This window comes from Acomys russatus, chromosome X, assembly GCF_903995435.1.
Source record: "Acomys russatus chromosome X, mAcoRus1.1, whole genome shotgun sequence".
Classification (NCBI taxonomy): Eukaryota; Metazoa; Chordata; class Mammalia; order Rodentia; family Muridae; genus Acomys; species Acomys russatus.
In genome coordinates this window covers 62,565,187-62,593,118 of record NC_067169.1, presented here as the reverse complement: position 1 = coordinate 62,593,118, position 27,932 = coordinate 62,565,187, and the positions used below count along the sequence as shown (strand labels likewise).

Genomic DNA, 27,932 nt, shown 5'->3' with positions numbered 1-27,932 from the left:
GCGCAGAGAACAGTGGATCACGAAGAACTTAACACCACTGCATACATCTGTTTCACATCTCCTGTATCTGTCTAAGGGAACATTAAGGAAGAAGGAATGGAAATATTTTAAAAGCTAGACTACCAGGGAATGTATGATAAAAATGATCTTACTTAGAAATGGCTTAACAAACCAGACTGGAACAATGGCTATATTAATAGACATGATTACATAGAACAGGGAAATCTTCATAGGGTCCCCTCTCTAAACAAAGGACTATAGTCAATTATTGACTGATGTGAAAAAGAGAATTAGCCTTTCCCAAGGATGAGCTACCTACAGGCTATCAAATCCAGAATGAACAGGTTTGAAATCATATACACACAAACAATGAAAACAGACTCGATAGGTTGTACTTACAGCACTGACTAGAATTTACATATATTTATGTAACAAAAATAATCAAATAAAAAAGTCATCACTTGAGAATAGGGGGTGAGTATATGAGAGGTTTGAAAGAGAGAAGCTGGGAGGGGCTGGAAGGAGAAAGGGGAATGGGGAAGTGACATAATTCTATTTTAATTAAAAACATATTTTTTTAAAAATTCCTGTTGATAGTAGCTAAAGGAACAGATCATCAGGTAAGAATGCTTATTGTACAAGTGTTAAAACCTTATTTCAAGTTCCCAGCATCTATGTAAAAATATGGCTATCACCAAACATATGCCTATAACCACAGATTTGTAGGAGCTAAAGATAGGAGGATCACAGGGATTTCCTAGTTGATAGCCTATTTCTAGATTCAGTAAGGAAACTGTTTTGAGGAAATCATTGAAAAGTTATGTTGGCCATCCTCTGGCTTCTCTATATGTATATGATCATGAATTAGAACACACACATGCACACATGTATGCATACATGCACACATAACACACAAATGCATGTTTGCAACCTTTCTGGTGATAAGAAATCTTAGAATAACACTAAACAACACAGGCAAATCAACACTCAGTAGAAGCAGCACATGAGGTGAAGCAAAAGAGACAGCACAAATGGCTAGCCTTGTTCCTATGTAGAGTCACCTCCAATAACATAACTAGCAGTAATTCTAACTTCGATATATGAAGTAAAGATAGGATATAAAAAGAATAACTCCATTCCCATCATTAAATTCCATGGCTAAAATGCTTGCCAGTTTATATCACAGCTATAAATAATGAAATGTGAATAGGAAATATAGGATAAAATAGGCTTTAAAATATTTTTCAGTTTATTCATAACAACAACAACAACAACAAAAATGAATAGAAACTTGAATCTGAACATTTGTTCCTTGTAGAAAACATATTTTCTTTATTTCCTAGTGTATACTATACACAATTCCATTTGGCTCTGCGGGAACTTCTAAAACATCTAATTTGAAAGATGACATGTTCTTTAGTGCCACCAAACAATATACAACATTTACACTGTAAGATTTTCTTCAATTGCTATTGTCATTCATACATGCCATATGTATCATTCTTGCATCTATATTTTGTCCCATTGTCTTTACTTTCCAAGAACACATTACCTCTTTTGTGTTCTCTATGAAACCACCAAGTTACTTTTAGGCTGCTATGTCAGTGGTACAAATGTAATCATTTTAAAATGTATATTACATTAAAAAACGAAGCTTTGTTTCTAATAGCAACAGCTATAGTCAACAAAGAATAAGTACTTATTCCACATGTCTAAAGTTCTCTTCTTCCAAAAGTCATCTAAAATATTTGCAAAAGTAGAGTTATTTTATAACACAAGTATATTTATTAAAGTAAGGTGATACTAATGTATTATAATTTTAGTCAATTCATAAACTAATTATGTGGCTCAAATAAAATTTCACCACCCAAGTCTTGCTTTATAATAATCTCATCCACCATCGAGACTTGGAAGTTAAAGATTTTTTTTAAACCTTCATTTTATTTGTTTTCTTTCTAGTATAATCTAATTGTACAAAATTTTCAGACATACCTTGTGCTCTCTCACTTTTAATTGTGGAATATCAGCAATCCTCATCTAAACCTACTCAAGTACTTCATTCTTCAAGGAGACAATCAAATGTTAAGATAACTTTACCAACCTAAATAATCTTGGGATTCTTGTTCCACCATTCTTAAGGGACTCTAGTTCCTAAAGCTTCATTAAAACTACACTGAGGTAACATGAGTTAAAGCTCACATTATATTATGAAGCAGTGCACAATTATGAACTGTTATTGTAAGCATGTAAAAAGACTTGTTTGGTACATGAATGAAAGCATTTGCTCATAACTATGAAATAATTTCTTTATCTGAATGCTTCTTAAGAATCCCATGAAGTTCACCTTCATAGTTTACTATTATTCTAAGAATCCAAGTACAAGTGTATATTGTAAAGTACTATGTGCTTTTGTGCATTATAAGTAGAAATAAAAAGAACAGTCTAGAACAGAAAGATGTTTTATGCTTGTATAAGTACATGAAAATTAGCCTTATACTATAGTTTCTAAAGCTCCTACACAATATGTAATTATTTACATTTTCCTTTGTGCTTGACTTATTATATAAAAAGTCATTTAAAACCAGTTAAAAGCAGCATTCAATATACTAATCTTTGAAATTCTCAATGTGTTCTCTGAGTAAAGAATAAGTAAAATATGATCAAAATTATTAAAATGTGAGAGAATTTATATTCACAAAACCTTTATTAATTCATGTCTTAATGAAACAAATAACTTTAAACGTTTACAATTCCTTGTCTTCTTTCAATTTTACATAAATGTAAATGAGGCATGTTATTATTATTATTATTAACTTCTGACATTAAGCAATACACTTTAGATGCATGTGAATATGATTAAGGGTTACACAGAGGGTAAATTTTCTGTAACACAATTATAGCATAAAAATAAGCTGCTGGGAAATGTGACAGGTTCTGTTTTTTGTTCATGTAAATGTGTTCTGTTACAAAAAGAAAATGCTTAGGCACAAATACATGTACAGTACTTGTGATTTTATTAGACAAGACATAAACTCCATGGAATATTTTAAGGGAGGCCTCTGTAAAGATGCTAATTTATAATTCCATAATGAAAAGAAAGTGTGCATGCTTGCGTCTGTCACCAAAAAAAATTATTAGCAATCTGCCTACTCATTTATGCATCACAAGACAATAAAGTCATCACTGATGTTTATTTCTCATCAAAAGCATACTATCTTACTCAGGGACCTAGAGCGTAATAAAATATAGATACCGAGAAAGTGCACTTGCTTATTTAATTGGCATATGGTACTGGCACTGTGCCTTTGCTAGCATACCTTCCCATCACTGAAGTTCTTGTGATTGACTAGGCAGTTTCCTTTATTCCTTAGTAGGTTTGCTTCACCATGGGGACTTGAAGCCAAAAGGAAAACTCCCTTATTGGGGATATTCACTGCAGGTGAGTCTTCCATTCACTGAGCACTGAAATGTGTCAAGTCTCTAATTTCTAAAATGGCTTTACTATATTTTTCATTTTAATTTTAAGCAGAGAATACTAACCTTATAAAGTTTCAGACAGTAGTCCTAGGTCAAAATAGCCCAAAGAAATAATACCTGGAATTGAACAATGATTTCTTTTATGCCAAAGACTGGGACCTTTCTCCAAGACTAGCTACCTACTGAAGCTAGTAATCACTTATGCAGTTTATGATAACCTACATTAATTCAAGTATCAGAGGATGCCTATAAAACAACCTATCCCATGAATATATAACCCTACACAATTTCTCTCTACAGCTACACTTTCAGGAATTTCGATTTCATGGCACAATGGTTGACAGTGAGAAAATAGTCTTTGTAATGATTAAGCAAATATATAATTCTCATGCTTTCTTAGCAGATAAAAACATCTCTCAAAAAAATCTCTCTAACTTTTGTCAATAAATATAATTTGAAAACAGCAAATTCACTGTTAAATAAAACGCTCATAATAAATGTATGCATACATGTACATAAATTAATCTTTGCATAATTTTATTTTTAAAAATAACATATTGGGTGAGTAGGAGACAGAATCTGGAGGAGTGCCAAGGAGGGGAAAAGATGATCAACATATGTTATAAAACATTAAAATCATAAAACAAAAGTACCATATAAAATTGTACAAAGAAATACATAGAGTGCAGGCATATATTCTATAAAAGCAATGGTAGAAAACCAAAGAACAAATGACTCACAGCTATATAATATAGGTTAATTTTCATTCATCCTACACTAAACAACAGATATAAATTCTTACAAACTTACCCTAGCATTCTTTTTTTTTAATTAATTTATTAAGAATATCTCAATTGTTATTTATTCACTTGTATCCTCCCACTCCTCCCTCCCTCCCTCTTTCACTCTATTTCCCTCCCCTAGGTCTGTGACAGAAGGGGAAATCCTCCCCCACCATATGGTCACAGCCTACCAAGTCTCTTCCTAGTAGCCTGCTTATCCTTTCTCTGAGTGCCACCAGGCCTTTCCACCAAGGGGAAGTGGTCATTGTTTTATTTAACAATTCAGTATTATTATCTCCACCCCTCTGGATTTTCCTCTAGGATAAAAAAAAAATATAGCACTCAATAGATAATATTAAACAGATGTCTTTCATAATGCTTAGTATACATGGGATTTTTTTTTCTTTTTTTTTTTTTTTTACATGGGATTCTTTACACAGACTACAACACACAATTCCCTTTTTACCCTTTCTTTGTGAGTTTTTAGTTTTATTTTTGAGATTAATATAATTACAGCATTTCTTCTTTCCCTTTCTTCTCTTCAAACATTTGCATATACCTCTCCCCATTACCTTTAAATTGATGGTCTCTCTTCTTTCTTCACTAATTGTTATTACATATATATATATATATTCATAAATATAACCTTCTCAGTAATTCTCTTTGATTAGAGAATATACTGTAATTTCCTTCTGGCTAGAAATTTACTGGAGACAAAGTACAACCACGTTTTTTTCTCCATAGGGAGTTCTGTGACAAGTACCAGCTATTCAGGTGCCATGATGCATTTGTTATTTGAATATTTAGGTAAATATATTTAAGATAGTTTAAGAAGATCCAAAAGTAAATGTCAGTACAAGAACAGAGGAAAGAGGAAAGAGAGGATGAGGCAAGACCTCAAGAAAAACTTACACCAATCTAGTCGTCTAAGGAAGATGATTATATATTAAAATTTAAGTCATAATAATAACCTTGAATTACTTAAAATTGAGATGATGTATAATATGAATGGCAAGATTATTTGTCATTCCTTTATACGAAATATATTTTAAAATGGAATTAAGCGAAGAAAATAAATTAGACAGCATTGTTTCTGCTAGAGCATTGTTTCCAGTGACTGATGTGCACCACAGGGAACAGTGAAGAAAGTAGGCAACCTTCATCAAGTACATCTAACCATTTCTCCAAAAGTGAGCCCTGCACTAAATAAAAGAAGGACAACCCACCTGTGAGAATCCAAGAGATGTAATCTTTCTTTAAGTCTCATGTTTTTATTTTTATTTTTCATCAGTGTTAATCTAGTTTATAAGACACAGGTGTTCAGGGCATATTGGCAATAAATCCAAACAAGAAAATCATCCTATGAACTAACACTTGATACAGTTGTCAAATACCAGATAGCTCATGAAACTATTCTCATGTCCTAAACAGAAGTTTGACTATAAACTGCATGATTAATATGGATGGACAGACGCAGCAAGTGTGGCAGAAAGATGGGCCGGACCATTAATTAAAGATCCTCGGAAACAGAACAGAACAAGGACATTGGGGAGGTCAGAACAATGGGGATGTTCCTCAGGGGAAATGTTGTCAAAGGGATTATCCCTTGGGAAAGAAAAAAAAAAAAAAAGGAATGAAACAAAAACAATCAGGATTGGCTTCCTAGATCCAAAAACATTTAATTGTTAATTCAGGATCTGAGATAAGAATTTCAAGTTGACACTGGAAATTAATCTATGATGGGTGACCAGTATCATGGTAATGGAAAGCAGTCGACCAAGTAAAGGCAAATTGTTTGAACAGTTGTCACTAAAATATTAGTTTCTTCTAATTCGCAGACACACTGAAATGGGACTGACTGATTTACATTCCCATGTTTTTGTGAAGGCCTGTGAAATTTCTGCTGTATTCAGAGTGAAAAAGAAACTATTGGAAAAGGAAATATTGGGTTCCAACCAGGAACAGCTGTTATTTTCCAATTACAATTCACAAGACCAAAATATTAATTTATTAAGCAACAATATTTAATTTGGAAAATCAGTACATTTTCTAGTGAAGCATTAAAAAAAAAAACAAAGCTGTCATGATTATTTGGCATAAGTAATTTAATGATGTGACAAAACAGTTTATTGTCTGCTGTTGATATGCAAACAACATCATCCCATACTGAGAAACAACTGAGTATGAACCCACGTGTGAAGGACTGTTCATTAGGAAAACCAAAACTTCATTGCTATTTCCCCAAATCTTTGACTTAGTAACTTAGTGCTGCATTACATGGTAGAAAGATTGTCCTTTACTATCAAAGGAGCAAGGTAATAAAGTAACAATGACAAAATAACATCTTTGTCATAATTTATAGATAAGAATGTCAAGCTATAGATTATCAGCCTACTGAATTGACACTGTTCATATATCATAGCTGTTCAACACATTTTGTCAGCATTGTTTATTTTCAGTCTGGGGTTCTCCTTTGTCTTACATACTGTTCACCTGTTTCCTTCAGAGTTAGTTTCAGTTGCTTTTGCTTAGGCATTGTTGTTGCTTGTTGTTGCTGTTTGGACAGATTGAATCTATCGATTTGACAGAGGCTAAAAAAAAAAAAAAAAAAACTCTTTGAAAAATACAGTTTTACTGCTATTCCAACATTCCCTATGCTATCTTTTGTATACCATTGTTTAGTGCCATAAAATCCATGCACTATTCAAAAGTTTAGTCATTAATAATTCTTAGCGATGTCTTCAACAGGTGTCCTACACACTAAATCTATGTAGTCTGGAAAATTTGATGAAATATGTAATGGCTATACAAATAAGATAGGTATTATTAATCCTTTTATGGTGTACTTGCAAATCATCTCTATGGAATAAAGAGCTGTCCAACCATTCTTGTCATATTAATAGTACCAGAAATTAATCCATGTTCCTGGAGTATCCTGGAGGGACACACAAAGTTAAACTGTTGAGGAACCTGAAATAAATATTTAATAAATTTCTATTTAATATCACTTTGCATAGTAATTTAAAATTAGTTTTACTTTATACCTACTTATTCATTAATTTACATGCTTGCTTTACAGTTCTTACCTGAATACCTAATTTGTGAACAATATTGAATACAGAGATAAATAAATTAATGACCTATGAGCATATACAGGTGGAGGAAATCCCCCTCAGGAACAGTCATAGGGGAGAAGAATAAGGGGAAAATGGGAGGGAGGGAAGAATGGGAGGATACAAGGGATGGGATAACCCTTGAGATGTAACAAGAATAAATTAATAAAAAATTTTTTTAAAATTAATGACCTAGAAAAAGAGGTACTCCCAGAACTTTTCCTACTCCATATCAATTCAAGCATTAAATATCAAGATTTACCACTTTATTTGTACATTTCATTATTATGTTGATTTTAAAATTTCAGGCTAAATCAGGTTAGTTTTATATAAACAAATTCTCTTTTCTTATGGGGTATTGCAACCTATTTCCAATTGAAGCATCTGCTCTATTTCCAGTTGGAGTGCATAAATGCTATACGTTGTGTCAAAGCTAACATTTAATCAAAAATAATACTTCTGTGATAATTAGCAAGATTATTTACTCAATTTGTGTTTGAGTTTTTTCTGGCTTTATGATAGGAAGCAAACCTTATCACTTGTTCTGACCGTACTGGAACCACATCGCTAACCTAGCATTTATCGTACTTCTACTTTCTAATAGTTATAGTTTAGAATCTATTACTATTTCTGAGTATAAACTTCAAATTATATTATTTTTAAACTTAGGTTACTATGGCTACTCAGCATTCCTCTATGCAATGTAATGAACGAATACTATACATCCACTCACATGGTATGCATTGAAGTCCCAGATAGGCCATTTGTGAGTTACAAAATTCATGATACCTGTTCTCATAAGTAAGAAAAGCATAAAAGTCATCTCACTAATCTTTCACAAAGATATTCTTAGAAACTAATGGTTTTGGAATAGAGAAATGTAGTATAGAACAGAAATATGAGTAGGTGTATAAACACAATAAATGAATCAACAAATTATCCCAAATTGCTCCAGAGAGCCGTTTCACCCTGACACAAAATAACTGTTCATCTTTAAGACTAAGTGTATTACTTAATGTTTTAACCTGTAATTCCCATGATCCCAAACATTAGGGGCACATGTTCTTGAAAAAAATTGCCTTGATTAATCTATCAAAATTTCACAGCATGAGGGGATGACTCAGTAAATAAAAAGATTACTAAATAACTATAAGGACCAGATTTAAGTTCCCCAGAACATGCATAAATGTCAAATGGCATGGCACCTCACCAGTAATCCAGTACTTGAGAGGATGAGACAGGGCATGTCTGGAGCAGACCAGAAAGATAGACAGACAAAGCAGTGAGCTCTTGACGCAGTGAGATACCCTGCCTCGATATATTTGGTGAGGAGTAACCAAGGAAGTCATCCAATGCTGATTTCTAGTCTCCACAGGCATGTGTACTCACATGTAAGACCATCACAAATGCAATAAAAATCCAAACTTTGCACCTTATCTCTCTACCTGTATTATTTTAATATGGAAGCTCTTCTCCATCACAAGAAACTCATTTCAGTTCAAGATTCAACAAAAGACCAATGTCTTTCTATGATCCCAAATAATGTCTCTACTCTTAAGATTTTAATACCAATCTAATTTATAATAAACAATACTGACTTAAAGTTTACATATTTTAGGGGTATATAACTTTGTTAATTGAGTACTGATAAATAATAATTTGCATGCCCTTTAAACAATGTGACAATGTTATCCTCTCCTATAAACAAGAAAATTAATGGTCCACTATGATATATAGCTATCAAAATGTCACAAAGCAATAGATGGGATCAGAAACAGGACTCGCAATATGTAATGCTCATTTATTTTCATGATGCTGTTTCTCAAACTTCCAAGTATTATTCCTCAATCTTTGAAAGACATTATAGATGTATATATCTTCAAAGGAATCATTAATGCTTTGTTTCATTGTTATATTAGTATCTGACTTACAATTTGGAAGGTTAAAACCTGTTATCAAGTTTCTATATTTAAGCAATTTCACTGTAGGTGGATAGTAAAAATAAATAAACTCATTCATCCTAACACTAATTCTAACATCTGTTTTACTACTTTGCCAGAGTGAACTTACTTCCTCAATATCCTTCCAGATCTTCAGAATGCTTCATATTAAAAAAGAGGAAAATTGAGATATCCATATTTATATTTAAAATTTTTTATATCTAAAAACCCCCTTATATTTATTTTAACTTATTCTGATAATCCATGGCTCCCAATTTACAAGATAAAAAAGTTAAATCTTAAAAGAAGTCATATAGGATACTCACTTGTGCAAATTTGTGAATACTGCTTAATTTATATTTTTAAATTTCTATTACATTTTAGGAGACATAAAGCAAAATATTTTTCATAGTTTATAAACAAATGATATTTCATTATAAGTTAACAACTTGAAAATGTCTAAGTTTTAAAAATAAATACTTATTCATGAGAACAGACTTCCTATAACCATAATTAACCAATAACTTTAAATTATTTACATACTTGGCTCCTTATTTATTTGTTTATTTTTTAAATTTGTTAACTTTACATCTCAATTGTAGGCCCCTCCCTCATCTCCTCCCTATCCCACTCTCCCTCTCTCTTTCTCCCAACACCCTTTCCTTAGTCCTCAGAAAGGGGATCGCTCTTACCCTACTATCTGACTCCAGCCTATCAAGAGTGCCTGTATCCTCTTCCTCTGCACTCTGGCAAAGCCTCCCCACCAGCGGAAAGATATCAATGAGCAGGCAAGAGAGTTCATGTCAGAGGCAGCCCCTGATCCCCATATTAGGGGACACACATGGAGACTGAACTGCCTATTGACTACATCTGAGCAATGGGTCTTGGATCCCTTTAGCACCTAATTTAAAATTATGTTGTGTTCTATTTTATACAGCATAATTTGTGTTCTTTAAAAATATTAGGAACATTGACAGTGAATATAAATTAAAGAGTGTATTGATTCTCAGTAACAACGGCCATTAATTATTATAAATTCATATTACTTATACTATATTATGTATTAGGTAAGCATTTGAACACTATGCTGCCTTCAAGGAAGTTATAGTATAATGGCAATTATAAGACAATATCTTATGTAATTACAGCATTGCAAAGAATTGGGAAGTATAAAAGAATTAAATGTAGGAGTTCAGAGAAAGTAAGTGATTATCATTCCTATGAATCATGGGAAGCCTATAAAGGGCTTCATGGAAGACATGGTGCATGTACTGAAATATATAATTTCAAAAGTCAAGGATCAAGGAAGGAAAGTAATTCCATCCATAGAAATAAGGGCACTAATGCCAATAATGATGGTAGTTATAAGAGCAGTAAGCATTAAACTGATGATATGTTCTAACACCTGTGTTTGATATTCATTAAATAATGTCATCCTTAAATGCTTCATCAAGTAAATAATTGTTGTTTCTCCATGTTCCACTAAGACTTGGTATAAATGAGTTGTCCACAGTCACAGAGCAAGCAAGTTCATCCAGAATAAACTCTATTTCTGTTAATGATAAGCACCACCAAGTCAATGTAAACAAAGTTTCTCACTGAAGTCGTCAAAACAAACCTTCTTTCCCAGATTTCCAGTGGTTTTTTTCCCCTGCTATTTCTGTCTACCAGGTACATAGAAATTAACTTTAACTCTTTTTTCATTATCTATAGTAAATATGAGATCACCTTAAACTATGAGAATTCCTATGTTGAGCCTCTCTCAAATTACATCTTCCTCTTCAATACTAGCTATTAAATATAAACTTCCAAATATTTTTCATCTTGGTTTACCATAGCATATAATCTCTTCACTGTAGAGTAATTTTAATTCAGAAGATGGCTACTCTGGCCATAGATCACATTGAAAGACCTTCTAGGTAAACATATACATATGCATATGCACATACATATACATATACATAATGAAGACACATCTTTAATCCCAGGAGACAAAGGCAAGCTGATATCTGAGTTCAAGGTCTGCCTGGTATGAAGCAGGTTTCAAGTAAAGAAAAGCTTAGGTCTAGGTGTGGAGGTACATGCCTTTAATCCCAGCACTCAAGAGACAGAGGAAGTCAGATATCTGAGTTTAGTTAGTTTAGTTGAATGAGTGAGATAAGAAGCAGTGCAGTGAAGTTGAGTTCCTGGTAGTTCAGTTTGTGGAATTCAGACACAGTTTTTACTTGGAGAGTTTTACAGAGAGAGGTTGAAGTGAGAACAAGCTAGACATAAGGCAAGAGAATGAGAAGGAGCCAGACAATTAGTACAGAATGCTAGAGTTCAATTGAGACCAAGCAGTGAGAAACTGAAAGAAGTCAGAATAGATCTGCTTAGATAGGAGTTTGAGTCCGAACAGCTGATTTGAACCAGCCTGCCAGAATTCAGAAAGAAAAAAAAAAAAGAAAGAAAGAAAAAGAACTAGAGAGAGTGAACTTATTCAGCAGTAAATCTCAGAGGCTAAAAAGATTCTTGGCCTAAGTTAGATTGTATAGAGGCTTGAAGCTTCCAGCACTAGGCCTAGGTTAGCACATGTGTTGAATAAAAGATACTTTTACACTCCAAAAACCTATGTATTTCTTTACAAAAAGATTATTGTTTCTCAACCAACTTTTTAAAGAAATGAAAAAAGGGTACAAATGTGATCATTAAATTGTGTGTGTTGAAGAGTAGATGTCTGGGGGTCAGGAGAACAGAAGTATGCCCCAGGTAGGGAGAATACATCTATGAAATTATCATTAGATAGAAAATGAAATTTTACAGATCTGAAAATGACAGAATTGACAGTAAGCTAGATGGTGTCTTGTGGTACATGTGACAACGTGGGTGATTTGCATGGTACATTATTACATTTTCTTTTCTTTCTCAGTATTACCACTATTGACACTTTGAGTAGCTAATGCTTTATTAAGGGTTGGGGGTAGAGTGTTCGTAGACTATGGGATATTCTCTAACACTCTTGGCTGCGACTCACTAGATGTATGCTGGAAACAAAATCATCCCTAGATGAAAACCATTGGCAAAGGATCTTAAAACTTTGTTAAAACACCTCCAAGACTGGCAGTGGTGCAGACTTGTAATGCTAACACTTGAGAGGCAGAGGCAGGTGGATCTCTGTGAGTTCAAGTCCAGTCTGGTACAGTAACCATGTACAGCAATGTGAATGGGGGTTAATAATCAAGGATAGTCAAGAGCAGAGGAAGGGAAGCACATCAACTTACTTTGTAAGTGCAAATGTTTTGAGTTTTCCCCATGGTTACCACTTCATTGTAAATTGGATTTGTCCTTAATCATCTGCCATAATTATATATCACATGAAAACCTATAGCAACATTTTTGTGTCATTTATAATTTCTCAAATTCACTCCTGTTCATGATTCCTGTGCTCTTCCTCCTGACTCATTAGCCTCTAAAAACTACATTTCAATAATTATCCCCATACAACAAACAGCATTATATGCTTAAATTCTCTATAATATAATATGGTATCTTTTAAATTTAAAACTGTCAAACTATTTTATGTTGATTCATGTTTATCATGGGCAACTATTCCAATTGATCATAAACCCCTGAGAAACAAAAATATTTTTCTATATCTTGTACATTTTCTGCATTACCATGTAAATCATTTGGCCAAGAACTGTTGCTAGTTTGATTAAAGTAAAGCTGGAACATTATTTACTCTAACGTATAATGTTGTACCCTTCAGTTAAGCAATTTATCTGAAAAAAGTCTACCATAGAAAAGGATAGAAAGTGAACACAAGGCTGATATTAGAAACAGTATCTACTATAGTAACATGGAGAATAAGATAGACATATATATGTACATACATGTATATATAAACTGAAGATATCTTCAGTGAAGGAAATAAATAATAAAGTAGTGCATTATCCCCTCAAGAAAATAATATTTTATAATGTGGTTTCCCTGCATGAAGGGAAAGATTCAGCATCAGAATTAACTTATATTTTCATATTAACAGAAGTATGTCATTATGCTCATGGGTAAACTCCATTTTCTTAAATTTTAAGTAAGAATAAAAATCACACACTCCACATGGTCATTTCTTCTAAAGCTGAGGAAGCCTGAACAGACTTTGCAACAAATATATAAAAAATCGTAACTAGAGAACCTATTTTTGTATTATTGACTTCTATAATTTTCTGAAGGATATGTGTATTACAGAATTTTATCCTGTAAATCTTTTGACATATAAAAGAAATAAGGTCTGAGAATGTTTACATATTTATGAAAATAGCATACATAAACCTGGGTTAATTTTATGTTTGTTTCTATTATATTTTTGACTTTAAATTTGACATCTTTGATGTATTATATTATCTTTAATTGTTGCTAATTCTACAACTTTGAATTAATCATTGTCACATTTAACTGGAAATGACCTTAAACCCTTGGCTAATATTTTCTTCTAATCATACAGGTAGCTAAATAATCCAGGAGTCTTCCTAAATATGTGTCAAATATCTCATTTTTAGTAACTATTGTTAAAATTAATATGGAAAAGTCACAATTTTTCAATGTTATAAACAATCTGCAGATTAATACTGATGTATGGTCACCGCTAAAATACCAAAACATGTTATTATTTGATCTACCAAAAATACTAAAGCCATTCTTAAATATTCAGCTATACCTTTATTCAAGACTAATAAAAGTATTAAGGTCAAATTAAAAAAAAAAGTTCCATTTGAATTCTAAGCAAGTCTCCTTTCCTCCCATCCATTATGAAAGGTTATTACCAAACAACATAACTTTAAAAAACTAACAGCTTGCACTCCAAATTTAGGAGAGGCAGTCAAGATTTGCTTGAAAGGTTAAGTAACAAAGTCAAGTCTGTCCATTTTCAGCTACTTACATGTTTACTAGTTTGTTCTAAGTTTTCTTTATAAGACACTGTCAGCTTTTACTTTGTTGATTCTGAGAGTGTCAACACCTCCACAGTGTTTTAAATTAGATCTAACATATTCAGATCTGACTAGATCTTCTTGTATATCATGATGGAAACTTTTTGGAGGCACTCACAAGCAACTAATTGAAAAAAAAAAAGTAACCAAGGGGTGCCAATGACAAAAGACTCTGTTGCCATGGTATCGTCTCATAAATCATCAATTATTGTCTCTCATTATTAATGTGACAGCCACATACTGTCATAAAGAGATTTGCATTTTCACATGGTTTAAAGACTTTTTTTTGGAAGACATCATTTGCTTTGTAAAAGAAATGTCATGACAACCATAGAACACTGAAGCTTGTTATCAAGTAGTCAAATGTTCATCTGGACTTTGTTAGTTTGTCATTTCAGTAACCTAAACTCTTTTACATTATTGAATAGTTTATTTTTGCAGTAAATAAAAATATTTCTAAGTATAGATATATAATGTGATAGATTAAATCCATCACAAACAATGGAACTATTTTGGTTGCTATGACAATGTAAACTGATCAATTTTCTGTCATTCTTTTTAATGGAGGTACTCTCCAGTGGCTATAACTACTAATTACAAGCTCAAGCCTTTTCCTAACACACTCAGCTTACAGATTAAAGCAATCCATGCTTAATTTATGACTTAAACATACTCCCACATTTGTAGTTTTGTACAGAATGAATAATAACTTTGTTTACAACAATTTTAACTTAATATCACTAATTATTTTGCAGTGCTGAAATTTATTGGTGAAAGCTGGTAAAATCAATAGGTTTACACAAGGAAAAAGTCTTAAATGTAATTTACAGGGTCATGTTGAAAGGTTTCTTTAAAGGTCATTATAATTGCTCATTTAAAAATTGATTATATTCTACATAGAATATTAGTTTCATTTCCCCCGAAATACAGGAGTCTTGTCATAGCATCTATTCATTTCAATTAAATAATAATCCGAATATATTTAAACAAAAGTTGAAATAAGTAGTACAGTAAAATCACAAATTAATAATTCTAAATGGGCGTTCTAGGTTTTGAGAGAAAGTAATGATTTCCGGGAGAAAGATAATAAACTTACCAGGTAGTCAGTCATAATATACACAATCTAATATTAAGCTCTCCTACTTTCCACATCCACTACATATATTTTACAATTATTAAATTTCTACCTTATTTATAACAAAAAAAGGAAAGTGTAAGAGAATCCCTTACTATTTCTTAGTGTAAATAAGAGCAACACTATAAAAATGATTGAACTACCATTAGAAAATTTCTGACCAACTCCTTTTGGAAATAATAGGGCATCATTATTCGGTACAAAGTTTTGTTTAACTCACACATTTCACATGACTTTTAGAGTTCATGAATCGTCAGGTGGACAAAACTGATGCATCATTATTATTTACATGCTAAGAAAGGACCTTGAAACTGATCTTGCCTGCTGTAAAAAAACTCCAAAGACTAGAATTGGCTTAAATGTTTTTGCAGTTTCCAAAATTGGGTGGGCTCCTCATAGATTTCAGATATTCCCCTAGCATTTCTAGGAGGGCTGGTAACATGTCAAATTCAAATATAATAAACATGTTCCAGTTGATTTTCTGAATATAGAAGCTTCAACTTAATACCATTTTCTTCTGGGACTACTTACTGAATATATTACTGAGTGGCAATTTAGACAAAATAGAAGATGTGAGGTCACACTACTCTTCTCATCAAAATATTTTTGCTTAACAGGGTTTGCCATACCACTTCTCTCACAGATCCAGTTAATCTTCAGCAATATAAAAGGCACCCTTCTCTTAACTACTGTTAATCAAGGCGAATTATACATCCAAAGAAAGTAGAGCTCCTTGCTGCAGAAGGAGTGACAAAGTGCATCCAACCACTTCTCAGCCTAGCAGCTGTAGCCTCAACACACCAGGGCTCCGAGGTCCCTCTGACAGCCTGTGCTCACAGGTGCTCCTCTTCTTCTCGCACTAGATCAGTGACTCTGCATCAGGGATTTTACCCCCACTGCAGTGGTGAGGAGAAAGCTCCAGTGCCCTTAATTCAAAGGAAAATCTGGTCAGCATAAAGCAATTGAAAACTAATCAGAAGGCAGTCAGCCATTGAGTAGGAGCACCAGAACAGCAAAACAAAAGCTAGAATAAAGAAGTCAAGCTACTTTTTGCATATAAATACCACCATTTTCACAGCATGCTTCTTCCTACCTTTTGACAAGTGTATATTTGATTTCAAACATAACTTATAAATTATCATAAGCTACTGTATGATACTTGGGGACAAATAGAAAATAATGTAACAATATATTCAATTTATCAATAAATATTTATTAAATATTGAATACTAACACCAGAAAAAATATATGAAATCCTGGAAATGCACTGATTAGCAACACAAAGACATTGTTACCACATTCTAAGTGGTCATAAAACAATTACTGAACATTTTAAAGGATTATTTACAAACTTTCGCCTCTTCATAACAACCCCAAGAGAATTAATATTAGGTTTCTACCATGAAGTAAAGACTTGTGGTTATCTAGTGCCCTATTTGTGGTCATAGAGCCAATTAATGACAGAATAAAGGATTGAGCATGAGATTCCTAACTACACATTAATGATGATTACCACTATAAAAAAATTTACAAAAATGTTCCTTGACTATTAGGTTCCTCCATTTCTTTTTTAACTTTTAAATTTATTTTTTTTTAATTTATTTATTCTTGTTACATCTCAATGGTTATCTCATCCCTCGTATCCTCCCATTCTTCCCTCCCTCCCATTTTCCCCTTATTCCCCTCCCCTATGACTGTTCCTGAGGGGGATTACCTCCCCCTGTATATGCTCATAGGGTATCAAGTCTCTTCTTGGTAACCTGCTGTCCTTCCTCTGAGTGCCACCAGGTCTCCCCCTCCAGGGGGGCATGTCACAGGAAAGCCTTCACTTACCAGGAAACTGGGACAGAGGGGGGGACATCCTATTGGGACTCTAGATGAGAGACACATGGGAGAATAGCAAAGTAGAAGGATCCAGAGGGTCCTAGAAACCTACAAGTAGAACATTATGATAGGCAGATTTTGGCCCAGGGGTTCTGTTCAAACTAAGGCACCAGCCAAGGACAATACAGGAGGTAAACTTTAAACCCCTACCCAGATCTAGCCAATCGTTCCTCCATTTTTATTTATTTAAAAGTCTACAATTAATGGTGTCTTAAAATTTTGCAAAACAGAAATCTGGAGAGATTAATCAGAGGTTAAGAGCACTGGCTGCACTTCCAGAAGTCTTGAGTTCAATTCCCAGCACCGACATCAACTAACTTTCAGGTGTACATCCAGACAGAACATGCATATAAACAAAGAAATATCATATGAAAACTTAAAGACAAATTATGGACTTACAACAACCTTTCAGTATGAACATATATTTATTTATATACAAATTTTCTATTCTCCAATTTTATTTGACCACCAGAATCCCCTCCAAAGGGGAAAACAATGAATCTATAATGTTTTCTTAATAGATAATAAAATAGTTTATTGGGATCAGTTTAGGTGAGCAAGTTGCCAAAAGAATATGTGTGGCAGATAACTACACAATGCTATGAATTACAGTGTACATGGCTTTAAAAGTCTATCTTGTTGCTGGATATGATGAGGGAAATGGAAATTACATGACACCATTCTTCTTATGTCTTTCTTCACAAACTTCTATACTTGGTCAGGATTGAAAAGATTAAAATTTAATAAACCATACATTGGAACAACAGATAATTCTAGACATGGAACGTCTCTCTACTTTAAGAAACAAATAACTTTGCAGTGAAGAAAGTTAGCAAACATTGAGGCAAGATATAAAGGTCAATCTCAGGAATAGTAAAACAAGATGATAAAAATTGCATTTGACCTCTGTCTTCTTCCTCCATTTAAGCATATAAGCCCAAATCAATTATAAGAAAAGTGGGTTGGGTATGGTACTGCATGCTTTTAATTCTGGCACTCGGGAAGTAGAGGCAGGCATATCTCTATGAGTTCAAGTCCAGCCTAGTCTACAAAGCAAGTTCCAAGACAGCTAGGACAGTTACACAGAGAAACCCTGTCTCAATAATAAAACAAAATAAAAGCATCAGAGAATCCCTGATGTGGGATGCCTTACCAGATGCAGGTTTATCTTGCTGTAACTGTACAAAATTATCAAAGTTATAAAAAATTAGTTGCAATCAAAACAAGTGTGAGCAGACATGTTAACTAAATGTAAGTTTTAAAATAGAATACAAGCACTAGAGTAATACTGAGGAAGACTGAGTAAAATAGAAGCATAAGTAAACAATAGTGTCACAAATTGATTAACTAATTCTAAAATTTAACAATCAAGGGAATGAGAATGTGGAAACAGTAAAATCATTGAAAGTGTTCTGTAAATTTATAGCTGTCGTAAAATTTTATTTAAATAAATACACACTGGAGTTATAGCGCCATGGTAGCTCTTATGTTTAGCATGCTTGAGGTTATGTGTATACAGAGAGGGGGGAAGGGGAGGGAGGGAGGAAGACATCGAGAGAGGGAGAAAAGGAGGGTGGGAGGGAGAGACAGAGAGATTCTAGCAAGCTCATGTTATTAAAAAGTGTTTCTACACCTATATTAATTGCTGTCTAATTCAGTTCCCAAAATTATGTTGAGAAATGTTTTGAAATGAGAAAATTGGACTATTTGTCCAATTAACAGTTTGCTTTTAGTGTTACTAACATCTTTGTTTTGTTGTTGTTGTTTTACCATTCTCCTTTTTACGGTTTATCTATTTTATATCCCAAAGCCCTCCCCTCCTCTCCTACAGCTCTTCATATGCTCCTGGGGCTTGCTTTTTTCTTGTGGTTGTTTTATGGCAGGGTCTTACCTTGTAGCCCATGTGGGCTAATACTTGCAATATAGAACATCCTGAACTAGAACCTTTTACAATACTGTTTTGTGCACACTGGATGATTTATTGACAGGTATCTCAGGATAAAAAAGTTATTTTATCAATACTTAGTGGGAACTTGTAAAAAATTAAAGAAAAGAACACTGTAATTTAAGTTAAATTTATTTTTAAAGCAACATAAGATTCAGACCTGTTGGCCAATTGTTTCATTATAGTAATATGCTAGTTAGGTAAACCTAGATAAGTAAGAGATAAGCAAATGAAATGGAAATATTTAGATGAATATCAATATTTTAATATATTTAAATATAATGGATTGTCATATTTTATAATACATTTTACATGTTTTTCAAATGTTCCCAATTCTAAAATAATCCTGATAGTCATATGATTTAATATTGTATTTGTAACATAGTACATATTAGATGATCTAGTACTATGATTTTTGAACTATTTATAATATAATAGTAGTATGAATCTATTGATTGAGATATATTTTTCACACATCAGCTTTCTAAATTCTTTGAATCTCACTTTTATGTTTTACTGTTGATTAATTTTATACATTCCTTCTTCCAAATAATATATTTAGTTAAAAACAACTAACTCCAAGTATGGTTGGAGTTACTATAGATTATAGCATATTTTGTAGTCCCAGTGCACTGAAAAATGTATCAGAGGGTGAATACCTGGTATTTAAAACTCAGTGTTATCAAAGACAGAAAAGAGGACACATCCTTGGGGCATTTCATGTTTATCTGCAGAACTTTAGAGCATGTTGCCATGGAACATAATTCCTTCAAGGACTACAAACCAGTGAAGGGCGATTTTGACATAATAGTCCCATTTCTTAACACTATTTCCCACCATTCATCAAGATGTATTACACACCATACCAATTTATGGACAATGTCTTGCCTTTATAAATGCATTCATACTGAGTCTTAGAGTCAACTCCATTTTAGCAACTAATTAGTTACACTGACAAACTTTTAATAATAGGGCTATACAATTTTAGAAAATGTCACCACTCTCTTTGTAAATTAATGATATGCTCCCCATTGCACAATAATAGGTAGTTATCAGCCTTTCCTCTTTATCCTGTCTTAGTCATTTTAGTTAACACTACCCTGCACCCTACAGGAAATTCATGGTCTGTCACTGTACTCACTGGTGTCTAGATTTATGGATATTTTAGCAGTCCTTTCATTTTCACATCACTAGGCAACTCTTCAGCATTTAAAAGAAAGAAAAATTTCACCTGGACATTCAGATAAACATCTTATTTCAAATTCTATTTTATTTTGATAATTCCACTCTGTTCACTTTTAAAGAAACACAGTCTGAGGACTAATGTGCCTTTTCCCTTCAAATTATTAACTGTACCACGTAGAACATTATATTATTATGCTACACATGGCAAAGAAATTTTATATTCACAGGATTATGGTAATTAAGTCTTCCTTCACTTTGGGTGATGTGACACTTGCTTGACTATAATGTCACTCCACTTAAAGTCTGTGTAAACAACATTATCTTAGTCACTGCATTACATTTCCAACTGTGAGCAAAATTACAAGGTCAGAGTGGACAAGAATGTAGGTAATCTCAAGGAAACAACTTGTAAATGAATTGTTCAAGGGTCAGACTGAGCTTTTAATAATACTAAAAAATCCCCCCATGTTTTCTATATTAATATTAAAGTATTATTATCTAAATGATGTCTCTAGCAAAGAACATGAGTATTTTTGAAGCTACTGTTAAAGACAAAAGTTTCCATGATTTTGAAGTTTTGTGATAAAAGAGAGAATAAATGTTTTTCAAATTTTTTTTTTTAGACTCACAAATGTGAATGTCATGTGATGATAACAATTGGTTTTGCAGATAAAGGGCCATCAAAGTCTCAAATATACTGTATTTTTTAAAATATGCTTGACAAATACAACAGCAAAGTTTACACTTTCTTATTCTATTTTTATGAAAAGTATGAGCAACTATAATATTCTTAAATGAAAGTATATACTTAAGTATACACTTAATTATTTTTTCAGCCAATTAATGAATTGCTTGATAATAAATGAAATATTGACTATTGTCTAACCTATGTTTATGATTCTCACCTCACAATTCGGGAATAAATATGTCATGTTTTAAGTAATTGGTATCCTGGTTATTTTAAAAGTTGGATAATTTGTTTGGATCACCATGTAGTGTAAAGAAAACCTAAGTAAAAATAGTCAACATTCATCTAGTTGAAGTTCTCTTTACTAAATTAGTGCAAATGGTATAATAAACAAAATAATGGTTGTTATAATCAACTTTAACGGAACAACAGTGGTGGTTAGCAAAAATAGTAGTGAAAGTTCTTATATCTGACACTTCAGTTAGGTCACAAGCAAGCCAAAGTGGGTAAAAGCCCTCGGAAAGATTCTCTGGGATTCGTGTCAAATTTGGACAATGAGGTGATTTTAAATAATAGGCATTTTGTTCTACAAGAGGATAAATTTGTTTAAAAGTAGCTATTATTTGTGAGCATTTGATGCATTTGCAACTCTGGGAATTTAAATAAAATTAATTTTAACTTTTTCCCTTTTCTGCTTTGACCTCTTACCATATTAGACAAGTTGCAAATGTATATTTTCTAGCACACTGAATGTAGGAAACCTTGATAGTTCTGCACTAATTCTCAGGATAAAGAACCAGATAGTTCTAATCAAGTCTCTCCAGAAAGCAAAATCCAATTACCACTTTATCTAAAAAGAAATACTGGATGAATTTACTAAGCAGTCAACCTGAGTTCTCTTAAAATCATTGCCACAGTAAAACATATTTGAGTAAGTTCTTCAACTGAAAACGTGAAAGAAATGGGACATGGTCATATCAAATAATAGCTGACATTTCACTGTTTCAACATTTGTTTTTTGTTTGTTTGTTTGTTTTGGGTTTTTTTTTCTGTTTTCACCTTACTTTTTCTTTTTTTTTTTTTCATTTTATTATTTTATTCATATTACATCTCTATTGTTAGCCCTTCCTCTGTTTTCTCCCATTCTTCCCTCTCTCCCGCTTCCACCCTTCTCCCCTCCCCTATGTCTGTGATTGAGGGAGACCTCCTCCCCCTATATATGCTCTTAGAATATCGAATCTCTTCTTGGTAACTTGCTATCCTTTCTCTGAGTGCCGCCAGGCCTCCCCATCCAGGGGACGTGTTCAGAAAAGGGGCACCAGGGTTCGTGTGAGAGTCAGATCTCACTCTCCACTCAACGGTGGAGAATATCATGTTCGTGGGCTAGGTCTTGGTAGGGGTTCGAAGCTTACTGCCTATATTCTCCTTGGCTGGTGCCTTAGTTTGAGGAGGACCCCAGGACCCAAATCTGCCTGTCATAAAGTTCTTCTTGTAGGTTTCCAGGACCCTGTGGGTCCTACTATTTCCTTATTCTTCCATGTCACTCTCGCCTAAAGTCTCAACAGGATGTCCTCTCCTCTCACCCACTTTCTTGGTAAGTAAAGTTTTTCATGGTACGTATCCCTTGGCTATCTGGCACTTTCTCAGAAAAATGGGAATAGGGCATCCTCAAGACCCAGCTATCCCACTCCTTGGAATATACCCAGAAAATGCCCTACCACACAACAGGGACATATGCTCAACCATGTTCATAGTTGCTTTATACATAATAGCCAGAACATGGAAACAGCCTAAGTGTCCCTCAGTAGAAGAATGGACTAAGAAACTGTGGTACATTTACACGATGGAATATTACTCAGCTATTAAAAACAAGGAATTCCAGAAATTTGTGGACAAATGGATTGATCTAGAAATTATCATAATGAGTGAGTTCACCCAGAAGCAAAAAGAGAAAAACGGTATATACTCACTTGTTTCAACATTTGTGATATAATGTTTCAGAGTGGGAAACCTGAACATAGAAGCAAGTTGTCTTGTTCCTTATAGCACTGAGATCTTACCTCGTATCCCCTCCCCCGACTATCTTCAGAATGTTGTATATGCATAAATAACAATATTATTTTTAAAATTCAAAGAAGTGATTCATATAAACTTTAGGACAATTTTGACTCTGATAAAGAATAGAAAGGAGGATGTTGATAGTTATATCATTAGTGCTTAACAAATGGAGTTTTCTCAAAATTTGAGCTCTCAATTAGTATTTTTCATTTTTCCTGATTTACTTGAACTGTATTATAATAATTCTTGTTAATTTTACGCAATTGAAGTGATATCACAAAATAGAGATACCATTTCCTATAGGTCACAAATGTCATCATATATGTATAGTCATATAGGATATACATGTAAATAAAATATTGTTATAATTAGGTTAATTTCAAAATTCACAGGTTACCTAACATATAGGCCAAAAGCATGTTTACTTTAAAAATCATCACCATTTAAATGCTGGCTATTGGATTATTGGATAAATTTTAAGTACTGCAAGTTTTTGACAAAAGGAATCAATTGCTTACCAAAATTTTGTTTTGAATTACCTTGTTTAGGTCAAACCTGATAAAACATTAGTTGACAGTTTTATTTGGTTAGCTAGTTGGTATATTTAAATATATTGTATTTCTATCACACAACAACAATGTTATCCTGTGTGTTGATGCTATACATCCAAAACTGTTTATCTTTCATATGTGACAGTATTAAATCTTCATTTATATTATCCAAGAATGAGCTTATCTTCTGCATTTATGACTTGAAATTGCACATATTATACTTCTTCTTTCTGCTTTGTAAAGTTCTCAGAAGTCATAATATTAAATTACTGTGTTAATTGGGGATTATGGTGCAGATTGAGGGTTGGTAAAGTGGATATATAAGTGGATACTTTGTTTTTTTTCTTTCTTTGTTTTTTCTTGAGAGATTGTACTTTAATTGTGTCCTTTTAAAACAAATATGAGTTTGGTTGATCGGTGATGAGAGAAATGCACAAATGTCAAAAGCACTGATGCACAGTGGGAGGACAGACAAACAAGCAAAGCCTCAGAGTAGTCAGTTACGTTCTAATAAAACCTCAGAGGACTGGCCTTTGTTTTTTCTTTTTCAATGCCACACAAGAGTTCAAATGAAGAGTTTGTTGTGTTAACTACTTGAATTTCTTTTATTTCTTATTTTAACCATTTGTGAAAATAAAGATACTTTTCTAGATGGAATTGAGCATTTATTTAAAGACAAGCCAATTTTCAATAAAACAGCATATGTTATACATATGCCATTCTTTCCATTAAAGAAAAATAAATGGGATTCAAATAGAAACTATGATTATATTAGATGACAGAACAATGCTAAACATTTTCTTATGGAAAATGTGGTATTGAACTTTTACATGGTACATTTTATTGATTAACATAAAAGTTATAAAATTGTAATTTTATTTTAATTTTCAAACCGTTTAAAGAAAACAACATATTAGCTATTTTATACAATGAAATATAATGAAATGCATAACCACTACTTTCATTGTGAAAATATGAAAATCACTTCATTTATTTATTTACTCTACATCAATTTTCCATTATCATGAGTTTGAAGTACTGTAAAACTATGACTTCTTTTGATAAGTGAAGTAATGAAGAATTTAATTAGAGAACAGCCAGGAAAGCCTATGGGCTACACCTCATATTTCACTCTCTTTTTAAACTGAATTTGTAAGCACCTTTAAAAAGTTTTAGGATGTCACATAAAATTATAGATACCTAAACTCACTTAAGAAGTAATACATTAACAATAGAAGCCTATATTTAGTCTTATATGGTAGCAATCTGCTGAGGTAAATAGTATCCATCACCATTGGTAAACAGTATATTTTCTAGTCCAACCTACTCCCCACCATCCCTATTGCTAATGATCTTTCATTTACATTTCTAGCCTTACCATCATGTGCATTATAATTTATGACCTTGTTAGTTTCTCTGTAGTTTATGTGACTGTCAGAATACATACACTTTCAAAAAACACATTATGGTATTTCTCATATTTCAGTAAATGTAAAATTTATCACAAACATCCAAAAATAGGATATCCTTTTAATCAAGAAACAAATTGAGATAGTTTTAAATCATCATTAGCTTATTATAAAAGTTTAGCATAATTTTCATGCCATTTTACTGAAAAATGAAAATGATTTCCATGCCTAAGTAATAAAAAGTGAGCACCTTCAAGAACCAAACCTAAATGCTAAACTCAATCCATCTTTTCAGTTGAAATTATTCATTTTTAAAGTCAAGTTATTACTAGTCTGCTTCACATTGACGTCATAGTCAAACACAAAGTTTGGCACTTGAGGAGGTACATCCACTGCTTCAGGTCATTTAGGTATTATTTTGTGTGCATGATATTTAAAACTAATTTTAGCATGGAAAAAGTTCCAGATATTAGATGCATAGTCAAAGTGATTTTCCTTCTTTTGTATTGAAAATGCAGGGCAAATTGCACAGAGCATTTCATATGTTCCTCAAAGTCCTATGATGTTTTTCTTACAGAATACATATAGAAAACATGTAACCAGCAAGAAAGGAGATAAAAGCTCATCAAAAAAAGGGGAGTTTTACTGGTATAGTACACATGGAAGTAAAGATGGGACAGTGCTGCCAGGCAATATCAAAACATACTTTAGAATAAAAAAAATCTTCCTTTGTCCTCTGTTCTATATTAAAAACTAAAGCACGAGATTCAGAATAACATATTAAAGATGGTTTCAACTTAAAAATTTTATACTATTTTGAGGACAATTCGGATATAAATATTTTAAATTAAATGTTTTAAAATGTATTTTCAGATGGGAAGGAATTTCAAGTACTTGAAGACTATTAAACACACAAACATATTCCCATAACTGTTAGAATAATTCTGGTTGTTTTCTAATATTGTGGTAGCACACTTAAGAACCTGTGCTGCCCTGCAAAAGTGAATGTACCTTCCAAAGAATGCCACAGCCAAAATGGAGGAAGGAGTTCAAATTACCTTCCTTTTATTTTACATAAATTTTATACTTTTTTATGTCACTGACTCGCACTCACTTTTCAACAACTTGTGGCTTTTCTCTAACTTCTACTTTCAGTTCTAGGCAGGGAATGTCTTATTTTATCTGCAAGCTATCACTATGCTCTGTGATCCCATGATCCAACCCCAATTAATAAATATAAATGACCAGAACTGGATATAGTGAAACCATGGCAATCCCCACTAACAAGAAACTCCATATGGATAGATTAGTTCTCATTAGTTATTTGGATTCCATTTTTTCTTATTACTGAGGATTAAGCACAATTACAAGTTTGATGCTGAGATTTTTAAATGGCCTCCATTTCCTGTCTTCACAAGTATAATATATAGAACAAGATTATTGAAATTGAGCTGGATTTCTGAAGGTTCCAGGACATTCCCAGGGAGTTTATTTTTAAAAAAATAAATACATAAATACCTGTTAACAGCTTGTTTTCTTGTCATTTGCCTCTTCCTTCTAAAAGGAGAGTATAGCAAAAAATAAATAAATAAAACTGGTTAATTGAGAGTTTTAATTAGTTAGCTTCCAATTATTCAAGGCTTTACTATAATTCACAAAAAATTATCTTAAATTGTGAAGAAATTTTAGATAGGTTACACACAATGAAAAACTAGAAGGGAAGAGCACAAGAAGGTAGAAAAACTTGAATTGCTACTAGATGGTACTTTAAATATATGGATAATATTGTTACATTTCTGACCTAATTCCCACTGAGTATAATGTGAAAATGTCACATGGTTTAGGCTTTCCTCTATTTGAAGGCAAGGAAAGAAAGTTACGTATTTCTCTTAAGAAAATGGCCTCGGGTGGTAACAATTCCAAAAACTAAGATTTAGCAAGGTTATACCATTTCCCTTTCTCTAACATGCTTTCTTTCCCATCCCATTGGGTATTCCAACATTTTTCTGGGTGTGGGGACTTACAGTTTTTCTTATTTTCTTATGGCCAACAAGAAGATGAAAGTAAGCCAATATCAACATTTTACTTATCCTAAACATGAAGCTATTAATCATATTACTCTCTGTATACATATTTCTAGAGAAAAACTGACCTCTTTTATATCATTCACACAACTGTGACATTCATGCACACACATATGTACATACATCCATACACAATCATATACACACTTATACAGATGAAATTAAATGTGCAGAAATCAATAAAACATATATATTAAGTTTCACTAACAAAATAAACATTCTTTCCAGTGACAACAATCCTCAATGCTTCCTAATCTAATACTTTAATAAAAAAGAAAATCTAAATTGATTGCTAAATAAGCTTAAAAGGACTGTAGGAACATTTGAGACTTTGCAACTTTGTAAGTATCAAAGAAAGTAATTTATATTGCACACTAAAAACAAGCAACTGAGGCACACTGGGAATAAAAGAGTTGGCACTTCCTAGGGCATAGAGCACCTGTTTGTTATCCAGTGACAAACAATTAGCTTTGAAAGCATATATAAAAGTAGCATTACATGGATACCCTAGGTTATATTTGAGAATATAAAAACTAATTAAAAAGAGGGACATCAATTTGAAGATGAGAGGCAATGAGTGCATAGAAGGGTTTGGAAAGGAAAAAAAAGAAGAAAGAAATGTGATTAAAATACACATGTAAAAAGAAAAAGAAAAAAGAAACAGTGTTTCTATGTCCGTTTTTCTTCCAATGACCTTGCCATTTAATATCTTTC

General features: G+C 32.8%; 1 protein-coding gene across 1 annotated transcript in view; it reads right to left on the bottom strand.

The window, feature by feature from the left end:
• Positions 1-27,932, bottom strand: part of Dach2 (dachshund family transcription factor 2) — a 520,209-nt gene that overhangs the window by 344,298 nt on the left and 147,979 nt on the right. Inside the window, exon 2 of the mRNA XM_051141822.1 lies at positions 26,653-26,691. Within this exon, the coding sequence (XP_050997779.1) occupies positions 26,653-26,691 (39 nt within the window). The remainder of the gene's footprint in view (positions 1-26,652; positions 26,692-27,932) is intronic.